General features: G+C 36.5%; 1 protein-coding gene across 2 annotated transcripts in view; it reads left to right on the top strand.

Moving 5' to 3' along the window:
* The first annotated feature begins 482 nt into the window (after positions 1–482).
* dvl2 (dishevelled segment polarity protein 2) overlaps positions 483–16,521 on the top strand; it is a 17,921-nt gene continuing 1,882 nt past the window's right edge. Inside the window, exons 1-15 of one of the 2 annotated variants that reach the window (XM_048185804.1) lie at positions 483–1,120; positions 6,802–6,871; positions 7,744–7,889; positions 9,664–9,773; positions 9,896–10,025; positions 10,906–10,993; positions 11,068–11,137; positions 11,283–11,422; positions 12,060–12,136; positions 13,273–13,308; positions 13,566–13,633; positions 14,186–14,308; positions 14,401–14,532; positions 14,954–15,130; positions 15,234–15,452. In XM_048185804.1, coding sequence (XP_048041761.1) covers positions 960–1,120; positions 6,802–6,871; positions 7,744–7,889; positions 9,664–9,773; positions 9,896–10,025; positions 10,906–10,993; positions 11,068–11,137; positions 11,283–11,422; positions 12,060–12,136; positions 13,273–13,308; positions 13,566–13,633; positions 14,186–14,308; positions 14,401–14,532; positions 14,954–15,130; positions 15,234–15,452 — 1,747 coding nt within the window. In that variant the 5' untranslated portion in view covers positions 483–959. The remainder of the gene's footprint in view (positions 1,121–6,801; positions 6,872–7,743; positions 7,890–9,663; positions 9,774–9,895; positions 10,026–10,905; positions 10,994–11,067; positions 11,138–11,282; positions 11,423–12,059; positions 12,137–13,272; positions 13,309–13,565; positions 13,634–14,185; positions 14,309–14,400; positions 14,533–14,953; positions 15,131–15,233; positions 15,453–16,521) is intronic. The other variant, XM_048185805.1, reaches the window with a different exon arrangement.

The raw sequence follows: 16,521 nt of genomic DNA on the forward strand, positions 1-16,521 counted from the left end.
CAGCACTCGTTTAGTGAGGTCTGATCGTGCTCTGACAGTGGAAGTGATGTCTCGCGCAATATACTTCAATGAATGCTAGACAAAGTCACCTACATCTTGGATGCGCTGGGGGTAAGTAGATAAATATCAAATTTTCATTTTTGGGTGAACTATCCCTTTAATGTCATACGCCGATCGGTCTGCACAATGCCGATGCAGCTCGAACAAGACTTTTGTGAATGGCAGTGAAGCGACTCAACTGAAGCTGGTTGGTCACGTGATAAGGGCAACATGGCAAATGCAGTGCGTCCAGATTACATTCATACCACACGAATTAATACTATATAAGCCTAATAGAACGTACTATTTAGCGGTTGTGAACTAATTCAAAATAGCAACCTACTCAGGAGATGCTATTTCGGACGCAGCCAGCATGTTGCCGCCTACTGGCTTCTGCAGAAAGGGTAGGTGAATGAATCTTTTTAGTGAACTGATTCAAAAGATTCGAGTCAAAGGGTGAATCAAAATTTCCACCACTAGAAGCTAGTACCACAAAACACCCGTATGGACGTGCCCCTGTACAAACAAGCGGACCAGTGGGAAGTCCTGGCCGCCTCTCTTTCGTCACACGCCGCCGCGCTGGCCCGAGCCGGAGAGAACTATTTCAAATCTCCCGTGTGTTTTTGTAAGGGGGAATGTCGTTAAAGTGTGGTTGGTTATAGCTGTGTTTTTAACAAACTAAATCATGAGACTTTCGAGTGCTCAAGAGGCCAAAAGTTGGGCACAATAGCGCAGTTTTTCTTTGTTTATGCTGGATGCCCTGTCCAGGGCAGTGTTATTGGATAGTAGTATTGTGGTCTAGAGTAGACGACTTTCCTCAACCCCCTTTTCTCCGGAGCGCTGGCTAACGTTAGCAGGATAGCCGCCGCCTCTTCCATACTTTCGTAGAACAACGGGAAAGTCGATTTAAGTGAGGAGACATGGCGGAGACTAAAATAATTTATCACATTGACGAAGAGGAGACGCCGTACTTGGTGAAAATTCCCATAGCGGCTGAGAAAATCACTCTGCTGGATTTTAAACAAGTCTTGAACAAGCCGAACTACAAATTCTTCTTCAAGTCTATGGACCAGGACTTCGGGTAAGTGAAGCACACAAAGATTTTCGCGAAAATCCAGAACAAAAGCAGTTTTCTTTCTGTGTAGGAAATGAATATGTTCGTAAGTTGTGTGAGATGTTGTTGTAATAGCTTGTTAAGGGTTTTCCCCGAGAAGGACAGTTGTCTGGGTGGTCTAATCGTATCAAGCCATCATTGCAAAGTAACTGCATTTCACAATGTCTCGAGAGAGTTTAAAAGTTTCTGCAGTCTCACTTGGTGTAAGTTAGTCTAAATAAGAAATACTTGGTCTATATTAGTTGTGTTGTATACAGCTATAACACTACTAGGCTATTATTTGATATCTGTATTATTTATAATTACACTGAATGCTATTATTTCAATTAAATATGTAGTCATATTCTCTTCTGGTTGATATGAGAAACAGAATTTCTCTAAATTCTTCAGTTTTTAATGCACACCACCGTGTTTGTTTGTTTTTTTTTTTTTTTTTTTTTTTTAAAGAGATGAATAGTTTTATTCAGCAAACTAACATTAAATTGGTCAAAAGTGACCGTAAGTCAGTAAGTTTACAGTAAGTTTCCATTTGTATTACGATTTCCACAAAAATATTATGCTGTTTTTAAAATTGATAATAATCAGAAATGTTTTTTGAGCAGCAAATCAGCATATTAGAATGATTTCTGAAGGATCATGTGACACTGAAGACTGGAGTAATGATGCTGAAAATTCAACTTTGCCAACACAAGAATAAATTATATTTTATAATATATTAAAATAGAAAACAGTTATTTAAGTTGTAAAAATATTTAACAATATTACTGTTTTATTGTATTTTTGATTTCTTCAATAACATAAAATCTTACCGACCCCAAACTTTTGAACGGTAGTGAATAATTTATATATTCTGTCTTCTACCTAAACATTAGGTAGATCATATTCATCATGTAGTAAAATCCTCATCCTTTCCCTTACTTCTTTGCATACATGCCAAGTTTTTAGTGTCCCGCTGTTGTCTTGCCGGTGCTTTTTTTTAAATGTTTTATAAAGAGTGGAGTTCTTTGTCTCAGACCACATATTTGGCCTGAATCGTCCTGCCATGGACAGAATACCAGCCAATAAATCTTAGCCACGTACTTGTCTGTTATGCATTCTCCAGATGCTCCAGGAATGTCTGCAGTAATCTTAGCAAATTAGGATGTTATCATCTGACTGTAAATAGTCCATCAGTTTGACAGCTTACACTTATGTTCACATGCATATGAATCAAAGACGTTTACCTGAAGCACTATAAATGTAGAGTCACTGACGCAAATGCACGTTACTCGGTTGCATTTATTTTATACTGCCTGTCAATAATTTCAGGTGCTATGTGGAGTCTTGACGATGTTAATTTATTATAATGTTTCATTTTGTTGCTATAATAAATAGCCTACGCTACCGTTCAAAAGTCACTACGATTTTTTTGTTTTAAAAGAAATTAATACTTTTATTCAGCAAGGACACATCAAGTTGATCAAAAGTGACAGTAAACACATTTATAATGTGACAACATTATAATGTTTCTATTTCAAATAAATGCTGTTCTTTTGAACATTGTATTCATCAAAGAATCCAGAAAAAGAGTATCACCGTTTTGTCAAAAATATTGAGCAGCACAACTGTTTTCAACATTGATAACAATAAGAAATGTTTCTTGAGCATCAAATCAGCATATTAGAATGATTTCTGAAGGATCATGTGACACTGAAGACTGGAGAAATTCAGCTTTGCATCACAGGAATGAATTATATTTTAAAATATATTCAAAAGGAAAACGGTTATTTGAAATGGAAATAATATTTCTCAATATTGCTATTTTTATTGTATTTTTGATCAAGCAGCCTTGATGAGTATAAGAGACTTATTTCAAAACATTTGAAAAAATCTTGCCAACCTCAAACTTTTGAATGGTAGTGTATAGCAATATATGTGTAGAGAAAATATACACATACCGACTATAGTATAAAACAAGAAAACAACCGAGGGTCTGTTCTGTCTTTCATTAACACTGACAAATTTACATCAGAAGAGTGGAACTAGCATTGTTTTACAGGGATTTGCAAATTAGCATTTTTAATCCAGCAGCCAAAATGTCAATGAGATATGTCTGCTGTTTCCTGTTCTAGTAAAATAGTGCTAGATTGGTGTAACTGCATTAATGAGATCTAGTTGGTTTTTTTGTTTTGTTTTTTGGTGAATTTTAGTGGGAAAGTGAAATCTGAAGACTCGATCTTTTCTTCTTTCCTACCTTGGAAGAAGGGCCGTCAATGTCTCGCCCGTTTTTTATATTGTGGAAAAGGGTGGACGTGTGTGTATTATTGTTGAACGGCGTTGGATGTGGATGTAAGCTGATACGGTAGTGGAGTGGGGCAGAGTGCTGTGATGCTGCCGTGCTGATTTACAGTGTGAAGAGCCAGCTGTCAGTCTGACTGTGTGTGGCTGGGATTGCTGGGCCTTGTTTGGGGAGGGATATGGTTGGAGGTTGGAGACGGGCCATTTGCTTAGTGTCTGGGATAGAATCAACAGAATGAGAGTGAATGAGAGGGAGAGAGAGAAAGGAGCAGGGGACCCCTCGGTCTCTCCAGGGCCCCTCTACATTCTCTCTGCAGTTTACATCCCCTTAAAAGTACAGACCAAATTCCAGGCAGGTTTTATTCCTCCTACCTTGTTTCTTAGATTTTGTACAAATCTTCTGAATTAAAATAAATATACAAATGTTTGCCAAATTGTAATACGGTCTGCAGACTTAACATGTCCAGAACTCATTCTCTTGTAAGAGCTTTTGTTGAAAGCAGGTTTTCATGTGAGGTTGTGGTTCTAGTGCGTGAGTGTGTTATTGTGGGCCATGTTAGAGGTCAAGGGTTGTTTTTCAAGTACAGATGTTGGGCTTAATTAGCGTCATTAGAGAGTTTGGGGGTGGGATTGTTTCGCAAGCGTTAAAATGCAGGAGAGCTTTGCTTTCAGGAAGTGCTTTGTGAAATTGTTGTAGAGTTGCATCATCAAGTTAAATGTTTGTTTGGTGCAGAGAAGAATTGGCAATGGTTTGTGCACATTCAGGCAAGGAAAAAGACTATAAAAAAAGTCATTTAATATTTATGTAATATTATTATATTTATTAGTGGTGTTTCCTAAGGCAAGCATCACTATTACTGATATACATTTAAATTACTTTGGCACCCTTTGAGGGCTCAGTAGGATTCTGGCTGGTTGCCCTCTTTAGTCAGTACTGAATGTTGTTAAAAACATTCATTGATCTTGTACATCCATTTTTATGCCTTGAGAACTTAAACGTTTGTTGTGCTGTATTATACATTGTTAGGGCAGTGTCAGTCCTGCTGTATTTTAAACAAGATGATGTTAATAGCTGCCTAACATAGCTGAAATTTTGTCGGATTAGCAAAAATGACTTGTGATGAGTCTTGGAAGTATCAGTAATATGAATGGTACACTGCCGTTCAGAAGTTTGTTGTCTGTAAGATTTTTAAAATGTTTTTTTATTGAAGTCTCTTCTGCTCACCAATTAAAGGTGCTAAAGAGGATGTTTTGTTTTATACATTTTTGCAATATTACTTGAAACTGTCTTTACTAACTGATAAAAGACTATTTGTTAGGTGCACTGAAAGTAATAATATTAATATACATCATCTGTGCACGAGGTAGGGCCTTAAAAACATCAGCCAAAGATTGGCCCTCTGGCTTGTCAATCACTGCCATGACGTTCCTTGTGAAAGACGTGCACGGATTGGCCCTCTGGCTTGTCAATCACTGCCATGACGTTCCTTGTGAAAGACGTGCACGGATTGGCCCTCTGGCTTGTCAATCACTCCCATGACGTTCACTGTGCGAGACGTGCGTGGCTGCGCGCTCCAGTAACTTTCCATGCTCCACAGGCGCCGCATGCAATGTTTTTGTTAGGAGACAGGAGTAACAACTGCAGATTATGAGTTACCTGTGGTGAGTCCGACATAATCAATCCACTAACACGAGTCGACACAGCGAATGCCGGTGGTAAACAAACACTCGTGTTCCAATACTCGTGCACGAGTTTTGGGAGGCGTTCCATCGAAATGAGCTGTGAAGGAGGGGGGTTGTTCTTACGCATGCGCTCATTTCAAAAACTCAGTAACAGTCTTTGGATTCTCAGTCGATGAAAAAATCCTCTGTATCACCTTTAAGGCTACATTTATTTGATAAAAATACAGTAAAAACTCTTATATTGTGAAAGATTATTATAACTTGAAATAACTATTTTTTTATTTTAATATATTTGCAATATTACAATTTAATATATAAATTGTAATTTATTCCTGTGAAGGTAAAGCTGAATTTTCAGCATCATTACACCAGTCTTCAGTGTCACATGATCCTTCAGAAATCATTCTAATATATTGATTTGCTGCTCAAGTAACGTATTGTTATCAATGTTGAAAACAGTTGTGCTGCTTAATATTTTCATGGAAACCAAGATTCTTTTTATAGGAATCTTTGATAAATAGAAAGTTCAAATGAACATCATTTATTTGAAATGGAAATCATAAATAGACTAGAGATGCACCGATACTAAATTTCTCTACCGATGGCCGATAACTGATTATTCAGAGTGATATCTGCCGATAACGATACCGATAGTTTGGGGGTTCTGACTTTTATACCTTCTTACAAATTAATGATAATTTCATTATAATTAATAATTAATTAAGCATTATATTTTGAAAGAAATGCAAATAAAAACTTTATTTTTCCATCTCATAAATTTGTTTCAGAGAAACTGGTATCAGTTATAAACAAACACATTACTCAAATTAATATTAACACACAATAACTACATTTTGAAGATTAAATTTATATTTCTTAACTTTCTGAATGTTATTGATTCATATATTTACTATTAATATTGAACATCAAACTGGTTTCTTAGCATTTTCTTTACACAAAGCACAAATTCAGTACATTTTCCCGCCCTCTTTTGATTGACAGGATATATCGGCTCTGATTATCGACTATTTTTAAACTATCAGCCGATAGTGTGAAAATTTGATTTTATCGGCCGATACCAATTATTGGCCGATATATCTGTGCATCTCTAATCATATATGTTTTACTGCCAAGTTTGTTCACGCTGGAATTGATTTGGAAATCTGACGTCATCATTCTTATCACTGTGTATCAAGCACTGTGGAAACCTTCAGAGCTGAAATTTATATATGGTAATAGGCATTTGGTTTCTGACACGTGCTCTGTAAGCGGTAGACCAATCACAACAGATTGGACCATCTGACCAATCAGAGCAGAGTAGACTCTCGGAAAGGAGGGGTTTAGAGAGACTGAATCTTCGAACAAACCGTTTTCATACTCAATGTATATTATGAGAAAAGTGTTATCATGTTAAACCTATTGTAGGTGACCTCCAAAACCTTTAAAATAGCATAACAGGGGCACTTTTAACATAAAAAATATATGAAAAAGCATTGTGACAGCAAGTTTTGCCTATGTAAGTATGTTTTCATCATAAATTGTAAAAATTCTAGTATATACGACGTTGTCCATGGCTTAAGTAAAGTCAAAATAGTCTAGATGTACACATTCATCCATGCAAACAATCTGTCAAATTGTGTGTTCCTTCTTTTTAATTCTTTCTCACTTTGATAATTGTGTTTACTTAGGGTGGTGAAGGAGGAGATCTCAGACGACAGTGCCAAGCTGCCATGCTTCAACGGAAGAGTTGTCTCCTGGGTAAGAACTGCTCCTGTTCCAGTTTTCTCTGTCAGTCAGCAGTAGTTTTTTCCCCTCCAAATGACATTTGTTTTACTGAGCTTTCATATGGTGTCAAAGCAGTTCTCTGGTTTATGAGTGGAAACTGCACCATTTGACTAAACTTCGCCGAAGCACCTCATCCCTGTAGTGACGCGTATCAGGCCTGTTTTGATTTATGTCACAGCAAATCTTTAAAGAGCACAAAGTGTATGTGTCAGACCCTTCACACAGAGACTGAAATCCAGTCTCGTCTAAAAGCCCTCAAAGAAAAGCAGGTGCTTAAGTCAAAAGGCTTGAACGAAACCATACCCACTGGGATGGAAATAGTAGACCACCGTCAGGATGGCTCAAGGTCCCTTGAGAGGGAGTGTACAATAACCTAGCATCCATTAGCATGAAGAAAGGAGAAGGACATACAATGATACTGTATGTGCCCTTTTATTACACATCTGAAGTTTCTTTATCTTCTCAAGTATGACTTTGACTCTAACACTTCAGCATACTGTGTTTTGTTGCAGATTGTGAAGATTGTTGATGTTTTTTTCCCTTCCTTGTTTGTAGTTCTACTTGAGCTTTTTAAAGAGGGCTGATCTCTTCCTGTTCGCTGTCAGCCATTTACCTTTCCAACTTGGTTTTCATTTAAATTATAGTTACGTAAAACCCAGACACTGGATATGTTTGACCTGAAGCATTGTGTGATCAGTTTTGCATTTCAGTGAGCTCAACGAGTATGTGTTGGGTAAAAAATAATTTGTGGTGGTGTTGTCATAAGATATTTTCCCATAGTCTTTTTAGTTCCTTGTTTTTCATGGATCACTTTCACTCTCTCCACAATCTTTCTCTCTTGTTAGCTGGTGTCCTCAGATACCCCTGCAGCCGAGCCCCCAGCCCCTCCAGTAGAGGTCCCGTCTCAGCCCTCACCCACCCCTCCTCCCCTGCCTCCACCTCCCGCCGAGAGGACAGGGGGGATTGGAGACTCCAGGCCACCTTCCTTCCAGTATGTTAATCTGCATCTCTGTTTCTCGCCATGAATGTCATTTTGTGGTTACTGTTGAATGGAGTCAGTGACTAAGTTTACAGCTTTCCTTGAAGGGATAATCACTTTTTTATTTGTTTTTCCAAGCTGTGTCATAGATTAGTCAAAATATGTGAACCATTTTGCTTTGTAGTATAAAATGGGTGCTAAGTTAAGTTGTTACCCAGAAATTAAATTTCTGTCATTAATTACTCACCCTCATGTCGTTCCAAACCCCTAAGACCTTCGTTCATCTTCAGAACTCAAATTAAGATATTTTTGATGAAATCCAATAGATTTTTTTTATTCCCTATAGAAAGCAGCGAAATGACCACATTCAAGGTCCAGAAAAGTAGTAAAGACATTGTTAAAATAGTCATCGTGACTACAGTGGTTCAACCTTAATGTTATGAAGTGACAAGAATAATTTTTTGTGTGAAAAAACAAAACAAAAATAATGACTTCATTCAACAATTTCCTTTATACCCTGTCATTCTCCAATGAGAGTGTTGGTGTGTCGTGCAGATGTCTCTCATTAGCATTCACTCAATCCTCAATTCTCAATTCCCTAAGTCCCATCGGATTTCTTTCCATTGGCTGTGGAGGTGAGGATGACAACTCCCATGATTCAACACTCATTCACGGTGTTTTGAATAAGCGACTTGCATACTGTGCCTTTAATGTTGCAGAATTAATCAATTATGAAACAAATTTAATTTCAAAAGATAGTGTCATTATTCAGCTCAATAATGTTCAGTGCTGGTTCAATAACATTGTCAACGTTGCACAATTCATGTTATGAAAAAAACTCAATTGTTCTATAAAATTCTGTGGCAGAACCCTCTGTGATCACGACCTCTGTGAGCTAGTTTAAAGCTATGAGTTTTACCTGGAAGGTAAATCTATATACAATTGAACAATTTTTAGACTTGCTTTATGCAGTCCGTATTGTGATTTAATCACTTACTAACCTTGTCTGTTTATAAATCCTGTCATGAGTATGTAACTACCTTTCAAAAGGTGCCAGTGATCATTGATAATAATAAAAGAAGTCTCTTGAGGTCCAAATCGGCATATTAGAGTGATTTCTGAATGATCATGTGACACTGCAGTCTTCAGTGTCACATGATCTTTCAGAAATCACTCTAATATGGCTACTTTGGTGAGCATAAAAGGCTTCTTTCAAAAACTTAAAAAAAAAAAAAAGAAAAACACTAACCGATCCTAAACTTTTGCACAGTGGTGTAAAGCTTTTGCGTGATACCCTCAAGGTAATCTAATATGTTTGTGTAGAAAGTGCCCAAAACCATCAAGTGTTTGTGTTGTCTGAAATGTTGTCTTGAAATGTAACTGTAGAATGTAAGCTGTTAAATGAAGATGGCTGTTAAAAATTAAGAAATGAAATAAATTTAGTCAGATTGTTTATTGTTAAAGCAAGTAAAAAAAAAATGCTAATGACACAAGACAAAATAGTTATATTCAAGATACATTATCCAAAAAATCTAAAAGCAGTTAGTCTTTTCAGGTAAGGATCCCCAGGTATTTTTACTCAAAATCATGTTAAATATACTGATTAAGAATGTGATTTTGTTTTAAATGTAACTCTCTTGCTCTTTGTTCCTTGTTTGGTTTGCCAGAGGCAGCTGGCTGTTAAAAAATTAAGTTTCATTCAGCTTGCAAAGATGCGCAGAGGTGTCTTGAATGTAAATCATTGCATGATGTGTGTGCGTGTGTGTGTGTCTGTGTGTGTGTGTAGTCCCAACACTACAGGCAGCCTGGAGTCCTTAGATGATCAGACAGAGACAGAGTCAGTCGTGTCTTTCAGGAGAGAGAGACCTCGACCCAGAGAGAACATAGAGCAACATGGTCTGTTCAGTCTCCTTTGTTGTCTCTTTGACATTACCTAATAATTCTTGTGCTTTACCTCAGAAGCATTTTGGTACGTTGAGAAGTACGTTGTTCATTTTGCTGTACTTTTTCTGTTTCAGGGCCGCGTATGAATGGGCAGTCCCGTATGGACAGACACCTGGCTGGGTACGAGAGTGCCACCACAGTGATGAGCAGTGAACTGGACACCACAAGCTTCTGTGATTCAGATGATGATGATACCATGAGCAGGTCAGAGTCACGGTGTGCTTGATTGGGGTTGGAGAAATGATTTAACTTCACATGTGTGTATAAGCATCTGTGCTTGCTTTTTGGGTCACAATCCAAAAATGGGTTGCAGATATGTTCTGATAGGGTTGCGTGCAGCACATGAGACAATGACAAATGCAAATAATATTATGCATAAAATATTTGCACATAGTTAGGATAGCATAATCAATAGACTTATCTTTTGTTTGTTGATGTCAAAAACTGCACTTCCAATTAAACTCTATTATATTTTAAAACAAACTCATCTGTTACTTAGTAGAAGACAAAAGGCAGTTGTCCACTCTGTTGGCTACAGTGTTTGAGGGTCAAAGTAGACATTGTTTGCGGGCAGCCAGTGAAGACCGTAGCCTGGCATTATGCGCATTTGTAACATTGTTACATAGGTATATGTAACAGGAAGTGAGACTGGAATCGCTAATGATTCATTTAAGCAGTTCAGAATCGATTCTTTCTTTTAGGAGAGAATAACTTTATCTGTTGTGCACTTTGATTTTTAAAATTTTGCAGACCTTTTACATTGACTAACATCTATATTACACACTGCATGAAAGGTACAATTTAAAAAAGCACTTTAAATAGACGCTCATATTTGCAATAAAGATAAACATGGTTTTATGCAGTGAGTTATTGGCTGTTAAGAGCATAAAACCAAAATTCAAGAGACATCTAAAAAACAAATAATAAACTAGTTGATACATTTTGATGTTTGTACTATGTTGGGTTGCGACTTAATGTCCTATATGATAAAATCTGGATCCTGAAGCAAAATTAGTTGGGAATAAATATTTTAGTTTATGCTTTGATTATGAATGTTTATTTTATTAAATAAACATGTTATCAGATTCAGCAGCTCCACTGAGCAGAGCACAGCTTCTAGATTGCTCAAACGCCATCGCAGACGCAGGAAACAGCGCCCGCGGCTGGAGAGGGTATGCAACAACCATTTGATATTTGACATTTGAACAATTTTTTATTTTACTGAGTTTTATGTGTTGTATTATAGGCTTCCTCTTTCAGCAGTGTGACAGATTCAACCATGTCCCTAAATATTATCACAGTCACTCTTAACATGGGTCAGTGCCATTTTTTTTTTTAACTCCTCTTCCTTTCTTTAGTCATATTTTCTGTTTGTGTTATGCATTTTTCCTGCTATTCATTACATATGAATTGTGTTTAATTCAGAATGTGTAATACTCTCTCTGTTTTTGTATCCTATAGAGAAGTATAATTTCTTGGGCATCAGTATAGTGGGTCAGAGTAACGAGAGAGGAGATGGAGGTATCTACATTGGCTCTATCATGAAGGGAGGAGCTGTAGCTGCAGACGGACGCATTGAACCCGGAGACATGCTGCTGCAGGTGTGTGTCTGTCTTAGAAGAAAAGGTTCTTTATAGAACCTTAAAGGGTTCTATCAGGTGCTTCATATATAGAAAATGTTAGGAGGGATTAATTTTATGGATTTCATTTGAATTAATTTAGTTTTAATTCATTTTTAATTACATTTTATGAAGTGGAAGTACAGTTAAGCAGCTCGTAAACATACTTTATAACCCCCTAAACATGAAAGTATTATGCAATCATGTAAGACATTTCTCTTTTTTTTTCTCTCTCTCTCTCTCTCTCCTTTTTGGCATAAAGTATTTTTTAAAATCAAGTCAAGAATCCTAGGATTCTATGTAGAAGCCCATTGAACTTTTTTCTTTTCTAAGAGTGTAGAAAATAAGTGATTAATGCTGGGAAATCAGGCACAAAGTGAGACCTGCACATTATAATCTCTACTCGATGGGCGACAAGCCAGTCAGATGAGTGACGTGACTGCGGTTTTAATTCCTGTCAAACGTAATGGCTTGACATTAAAATCTGAAACCATGTACTCGGGTCGCACCCATGCACAAACATTGGCACCGTTTCAATAGTAATTGACAAAAGATAAGTACTTTCACTGCTGCAGGGTTCTGTTGTAATTACTAGCTCTAATGTTTCTTTTCTGTGCAGGTGAATGACATTAACTTTGAGAACATGAGTAATGATGATGCAGTCAGGGTACTCCGTGAGATCGTCCACAAACCAGGGTGAGTCTGTGAGAATTACCTTTAACTTAAGCTTGTCATCCTGGAATGCCACATATTAATTTATTTTTCACCTCCTGAAAAAAACATTAAATCTTTTTTAACTTAAATACAATAAAACAAAGAGCAAATGGTACACATTAGTGGTGTAATTAATCCAACAACTCTGATATCAAGGCTCAAAAAAAAAAAAAAAAAAAAAATCCCACTGGTCAATATGACATTGTGGTGCTGTTTATGTATACTTGTGCTTGAAGGGAGCATTATAGTAAGAGTACAGTAGTGTCACACTCTGTTGTCTACTAACTAATGTATAATAATTTGCATAAAGGCCTGTTCACACTAAGGATGAATTATAAAGATAAAGATATAGTTCTAAAAATCTTTCTAAATATCAAAGAATAGCAGAGTCCACACCACGACTATAATGATAGTGGCAAAGAGAAACAATACAGTTGGAATCACTTTCAGAATTTTGTTTTCTAGCTAATGAATGAAAATAGCTCGAGCGTTAAAGTGGCAGACCACGAAACTGCAGCACACTTAAAGTAAACAACGATATCATCTGCTGATGTGAATGCAGTACATTTATCTTTATAGTTATCTTTCTTGGTATGAATAGGCCTTAATATATCATGCAATGTTATAAGGAAGCAATAAGGTATGAGAGGCTGTGCTGTATCGTGAATAAGTCATGGCTGAAGGGCGTTGTTAGGCACGACGCGAAACGGAGTAAGCCGTGACTTATTCACGATACAGCACTAGCAAGGTGAGTACCTTTTTGCTTTTATAAAACGGTTATCACACAATACAAATATTAAAGCCAAAAATATGTATCAATGCAACTTTCATGAAGTAAACTTTTTGTAAAAGCCTTCCTTCTGCCGGAAAAAATAGTCCCTGACTGTGAACAGCAGCGGAAGTTACATTATTAGGCCATTAGATGGCGACAAAGACTGTCTTTATGAGTGTGTCAGTCAGTAGCAAATACTTTTATATTGAAAAGACTGAATTGTTTTGAAAAACGGAACAAGACGCAACTGACAAATGCTTTGACTAGCGCTGTCAGAACCCCTTAAATGTTAAAAGGACAAGATGATACATCAGACATTTAAACAGATTTTTTATTATGAACATAGGACTGACCTGAAGGAAAATGCTAAATCTGAATGCAGGTAATAAACTCGCGCACTCTATCTTTTTCTCACAACACTCTTCTACATAATACAGTAAGCTTCAATGAACAATATCAATTGAGAACAAACAGTTTACGTTGCTAAGAGTGGTTGCTAAGAGTGTTGTGTAGTGATACACAGAACCACTGGGTGAAGCGGTCATAGCTGTGTTTTATCATGAATAAAGCGCAGCTATTGACCAATCAGAATCAAGGACAGGAACTAACCGTTTTATAATTTCACTTCAATTCTCTTAGACCCATCACTCTGACTGTGGCAAAATGTTGGGACCCTGCTCCTCAAGGTTATTTCACCCTGCCACGTAGTAAGTCTCCTTTTATTTTATATACTATACACTAAATACTGATTTTTGCTTAAAGAAGCCATTTTGTTCTGTTTTTTTTTTTTTTTTTTTACCTTTTGTGTACACATTTCCTTTATTTTGTGTATGTTTCTTAATAAAGAGACTGAAAAATAAATATGGACGGTCATAAAAAACTAAGCTTGTGGTGGCCTAAGACTTTTGAAACAAACAAAAAAGTTATGATGCATAAACTATTTTTTAACACTGATAATAAAGAAATGTTTCTTGAGCTGCATATTAGACTGGAGTAATTCAGCTTTGCATCACAGGAATACATTTTATATTCAAATCAGTTATTTTGAATTGTAATATTTCACAATTTTATTGTTTTTACTATATTTTTGATCAAATAAATACAGCCTTGGTGAGCATAAGAGACTTCTTTCAAGTCTTGCTGCCCCAAACTTTTGAATGGTAGTGTGTATGTGTAATATATATATATTTGTTTTTAATGATGATGAGATGTTATTTGAGATCTATTTATCTAACATCCTTCCCCATCTTCTCTGTCAGATGAGCCAATCCGGCCCATAGACCCAGCAGCATGGATCAATCATTCGGTAGCTCTCACAGGGGCATTTCCGTCCTACCCTAGCAGCACAATCACCTCCAGCTCATCTGTCACTGAAACTGAACGTAAGTTCTAGCCGTATTTTTTCTCCTTTACTCATCCTAGACCTTCGATTTATTAATATACCATTATTTTAACTCTTTTTCTCTGTCTTTAGGCTTTGATGAGTTTAACCTGTCTCTTCGCTCTGACATGGCATCTGTTGCGAAGGCCATGGCATCTCCAGAGTCTGGTCTGGAGGTCAGAGACCGAATGTGGCTGAAGATCACCATTCCCAATGCTTTCCTAGGTCAGAGACTTATTCAGTTATACCTGACACTGTATTTACACACTTGCTGCGTCAAGTTAGATACTGATTATTAATCATGAGTCAAACCCCTCACTACTTAACTGTCTGTCTTGCACATGTTTGTAGTTTTTTAACAATTTTTATTTGTGTTTGTAGTTCTAATCTAATCTTCATCCAACACGTGATGAGTTGTGGGAAATATTAGCCAATTTGAATTTGGAAATAGTAGACCATCCGGGTATCTTTAGAATACTCATTTCAACATACTATGATTAAGGACACACTAACTCTAATTTCGAATACTATTTAGGATGGATGGTGTGCGAATTGGGATGCAGCAGCTGTTCCAAATGAACTTTGTACAAATGGCCCTAATCTCATTAGTTTTTCTCTGGCTTTATGATTGTGTGTGTGTGTATAGGTTCAGATGTGGTTGAGTGGTTGTACCATCACATTGAAGGGTTTCAGGACAGACGAGAAGCTCGTAAATATGCCAGTAACCTACTAAAGGCTGGTTTCATCAGACACACTGTTAACAAGATCACCTTCTCTGAACAGTGTTATTACATATTTGGAGACTTTAGTAACTGTGAAAATTGTAAGTAGAACGAGCTCTTCTTTTATATAAAATTTAAAGAAAGAATACTCAATAAATATGTTCTTTTTCACTTACACATTCTCTCACTACTTTTTCCTCTCAGACATGGCCAACCTTTCTCTTAACGATAACGATGGTTCCAGTGGTGCTTCAGACCAAGACACTCTGGCCCCTCTTCCATTGCCAGGGGCAACCCCGTGGCCCCTGCTCCACTCTTTCACGTACCAGTACCCTCACCCTTATTCCACCCAGCCACCTCCCTACCATGAGCTCTCCAACTACAGCTACGGCCCAGGCAGTGCAGGCAGCCAACACAGTGAAGGTAACAAGCTACCCTGACCTCACACCTCTCAGTGTGTTGTTTGAGATCTAAGCTGTGGATGTACATGGCACAAATATATGGAAATGTAATAGTCAATAAAGTCCACATACACTACTGTTCATAGGTTTGGGGTCAGTAAGATTTTTTTTTTTTTTTAAGAAATTATACTTTTATTCAGCAAGAATGCATTAAATTGATCAAAAGTGACAGTAAAGAGTTTTATATTGTTATAAAATCAAAAAACATAAATGTGGTTTTTTTTGTTTTTTACTTTCTATTAGAGAATATTGATCTTTTGTTACCACAAAAATATTGAGCAGCACAACTGTTTTCAACATTGATAATATAAAAAAAATTATTCTTGAGCAGCAAATCAGCATATTAGAATGATTTCTTAAGAATCATGTGACACTGAAGTACGGAAGAGGATTAGGGCCAAGCAATAATAAAAAAAAAATAAAATCATCTCGAGATTAAAGTTGTTAAATTTTGAGAAAAAAGTCGAGATAAAATGTTGAGAATAAAGTCATTAAATTACGAGAAAAAACTCGTTAAATTACGAGAACAAATTAGTTAAATTATTAGAAAAATGTCGTTAAATTTCGAGAAAAAAGTCGAGATAAAATGTTGAGAATAAAGTCATTAAATTAACAAATTTATTCTCGTAATTTAACGAATTTGTTCTCGTAATTTAACGACTTTTTTCTCGTAATTTAATGAGTTTTTTCTCGTAATTTAATGACTTTATTCTCAACATTTTATCTCGACTTTTTTCTCGAAATTTAACAACTTTAATCTCGAGATGGTTTTATTTTTTTTATTATTGCTTGGCCCTAATCCTCTTCCGTACTGAAGACTGGAGTAATGATGCTGAAAATTCAGCTCTACTATCATAGGAACAAATGACATTTTAAAATACGTTGTTATTTTAATTTGTAATAATATTTGACTATCATTGTTTTTACTGTTGTTTCGATTAAATAAATGCAGTCTTAGTAAGCAGAAGATAACTTCTTTCAAAAACATTAAACAAAATCTTTCTTACCCTGAGCATTTCAACGGTAGTTTG

The sequence above is a fragment of the Megalobrama amblycephala genome, linkage group LG3 (genome assembly GCF_018812025.1).
Source record: "Megalobrama amblycephala isolate DHTTF-2021 linkage group LG3, ASM1881202v1, whole genome shotgun sequence".
Lineage (NCBI taxonomy): Eukaryota > Metazoa > Chordata > Actinopteri > Cypriniformes > Xenocyprididae > Megalobrama > Megalobrama amblycephala.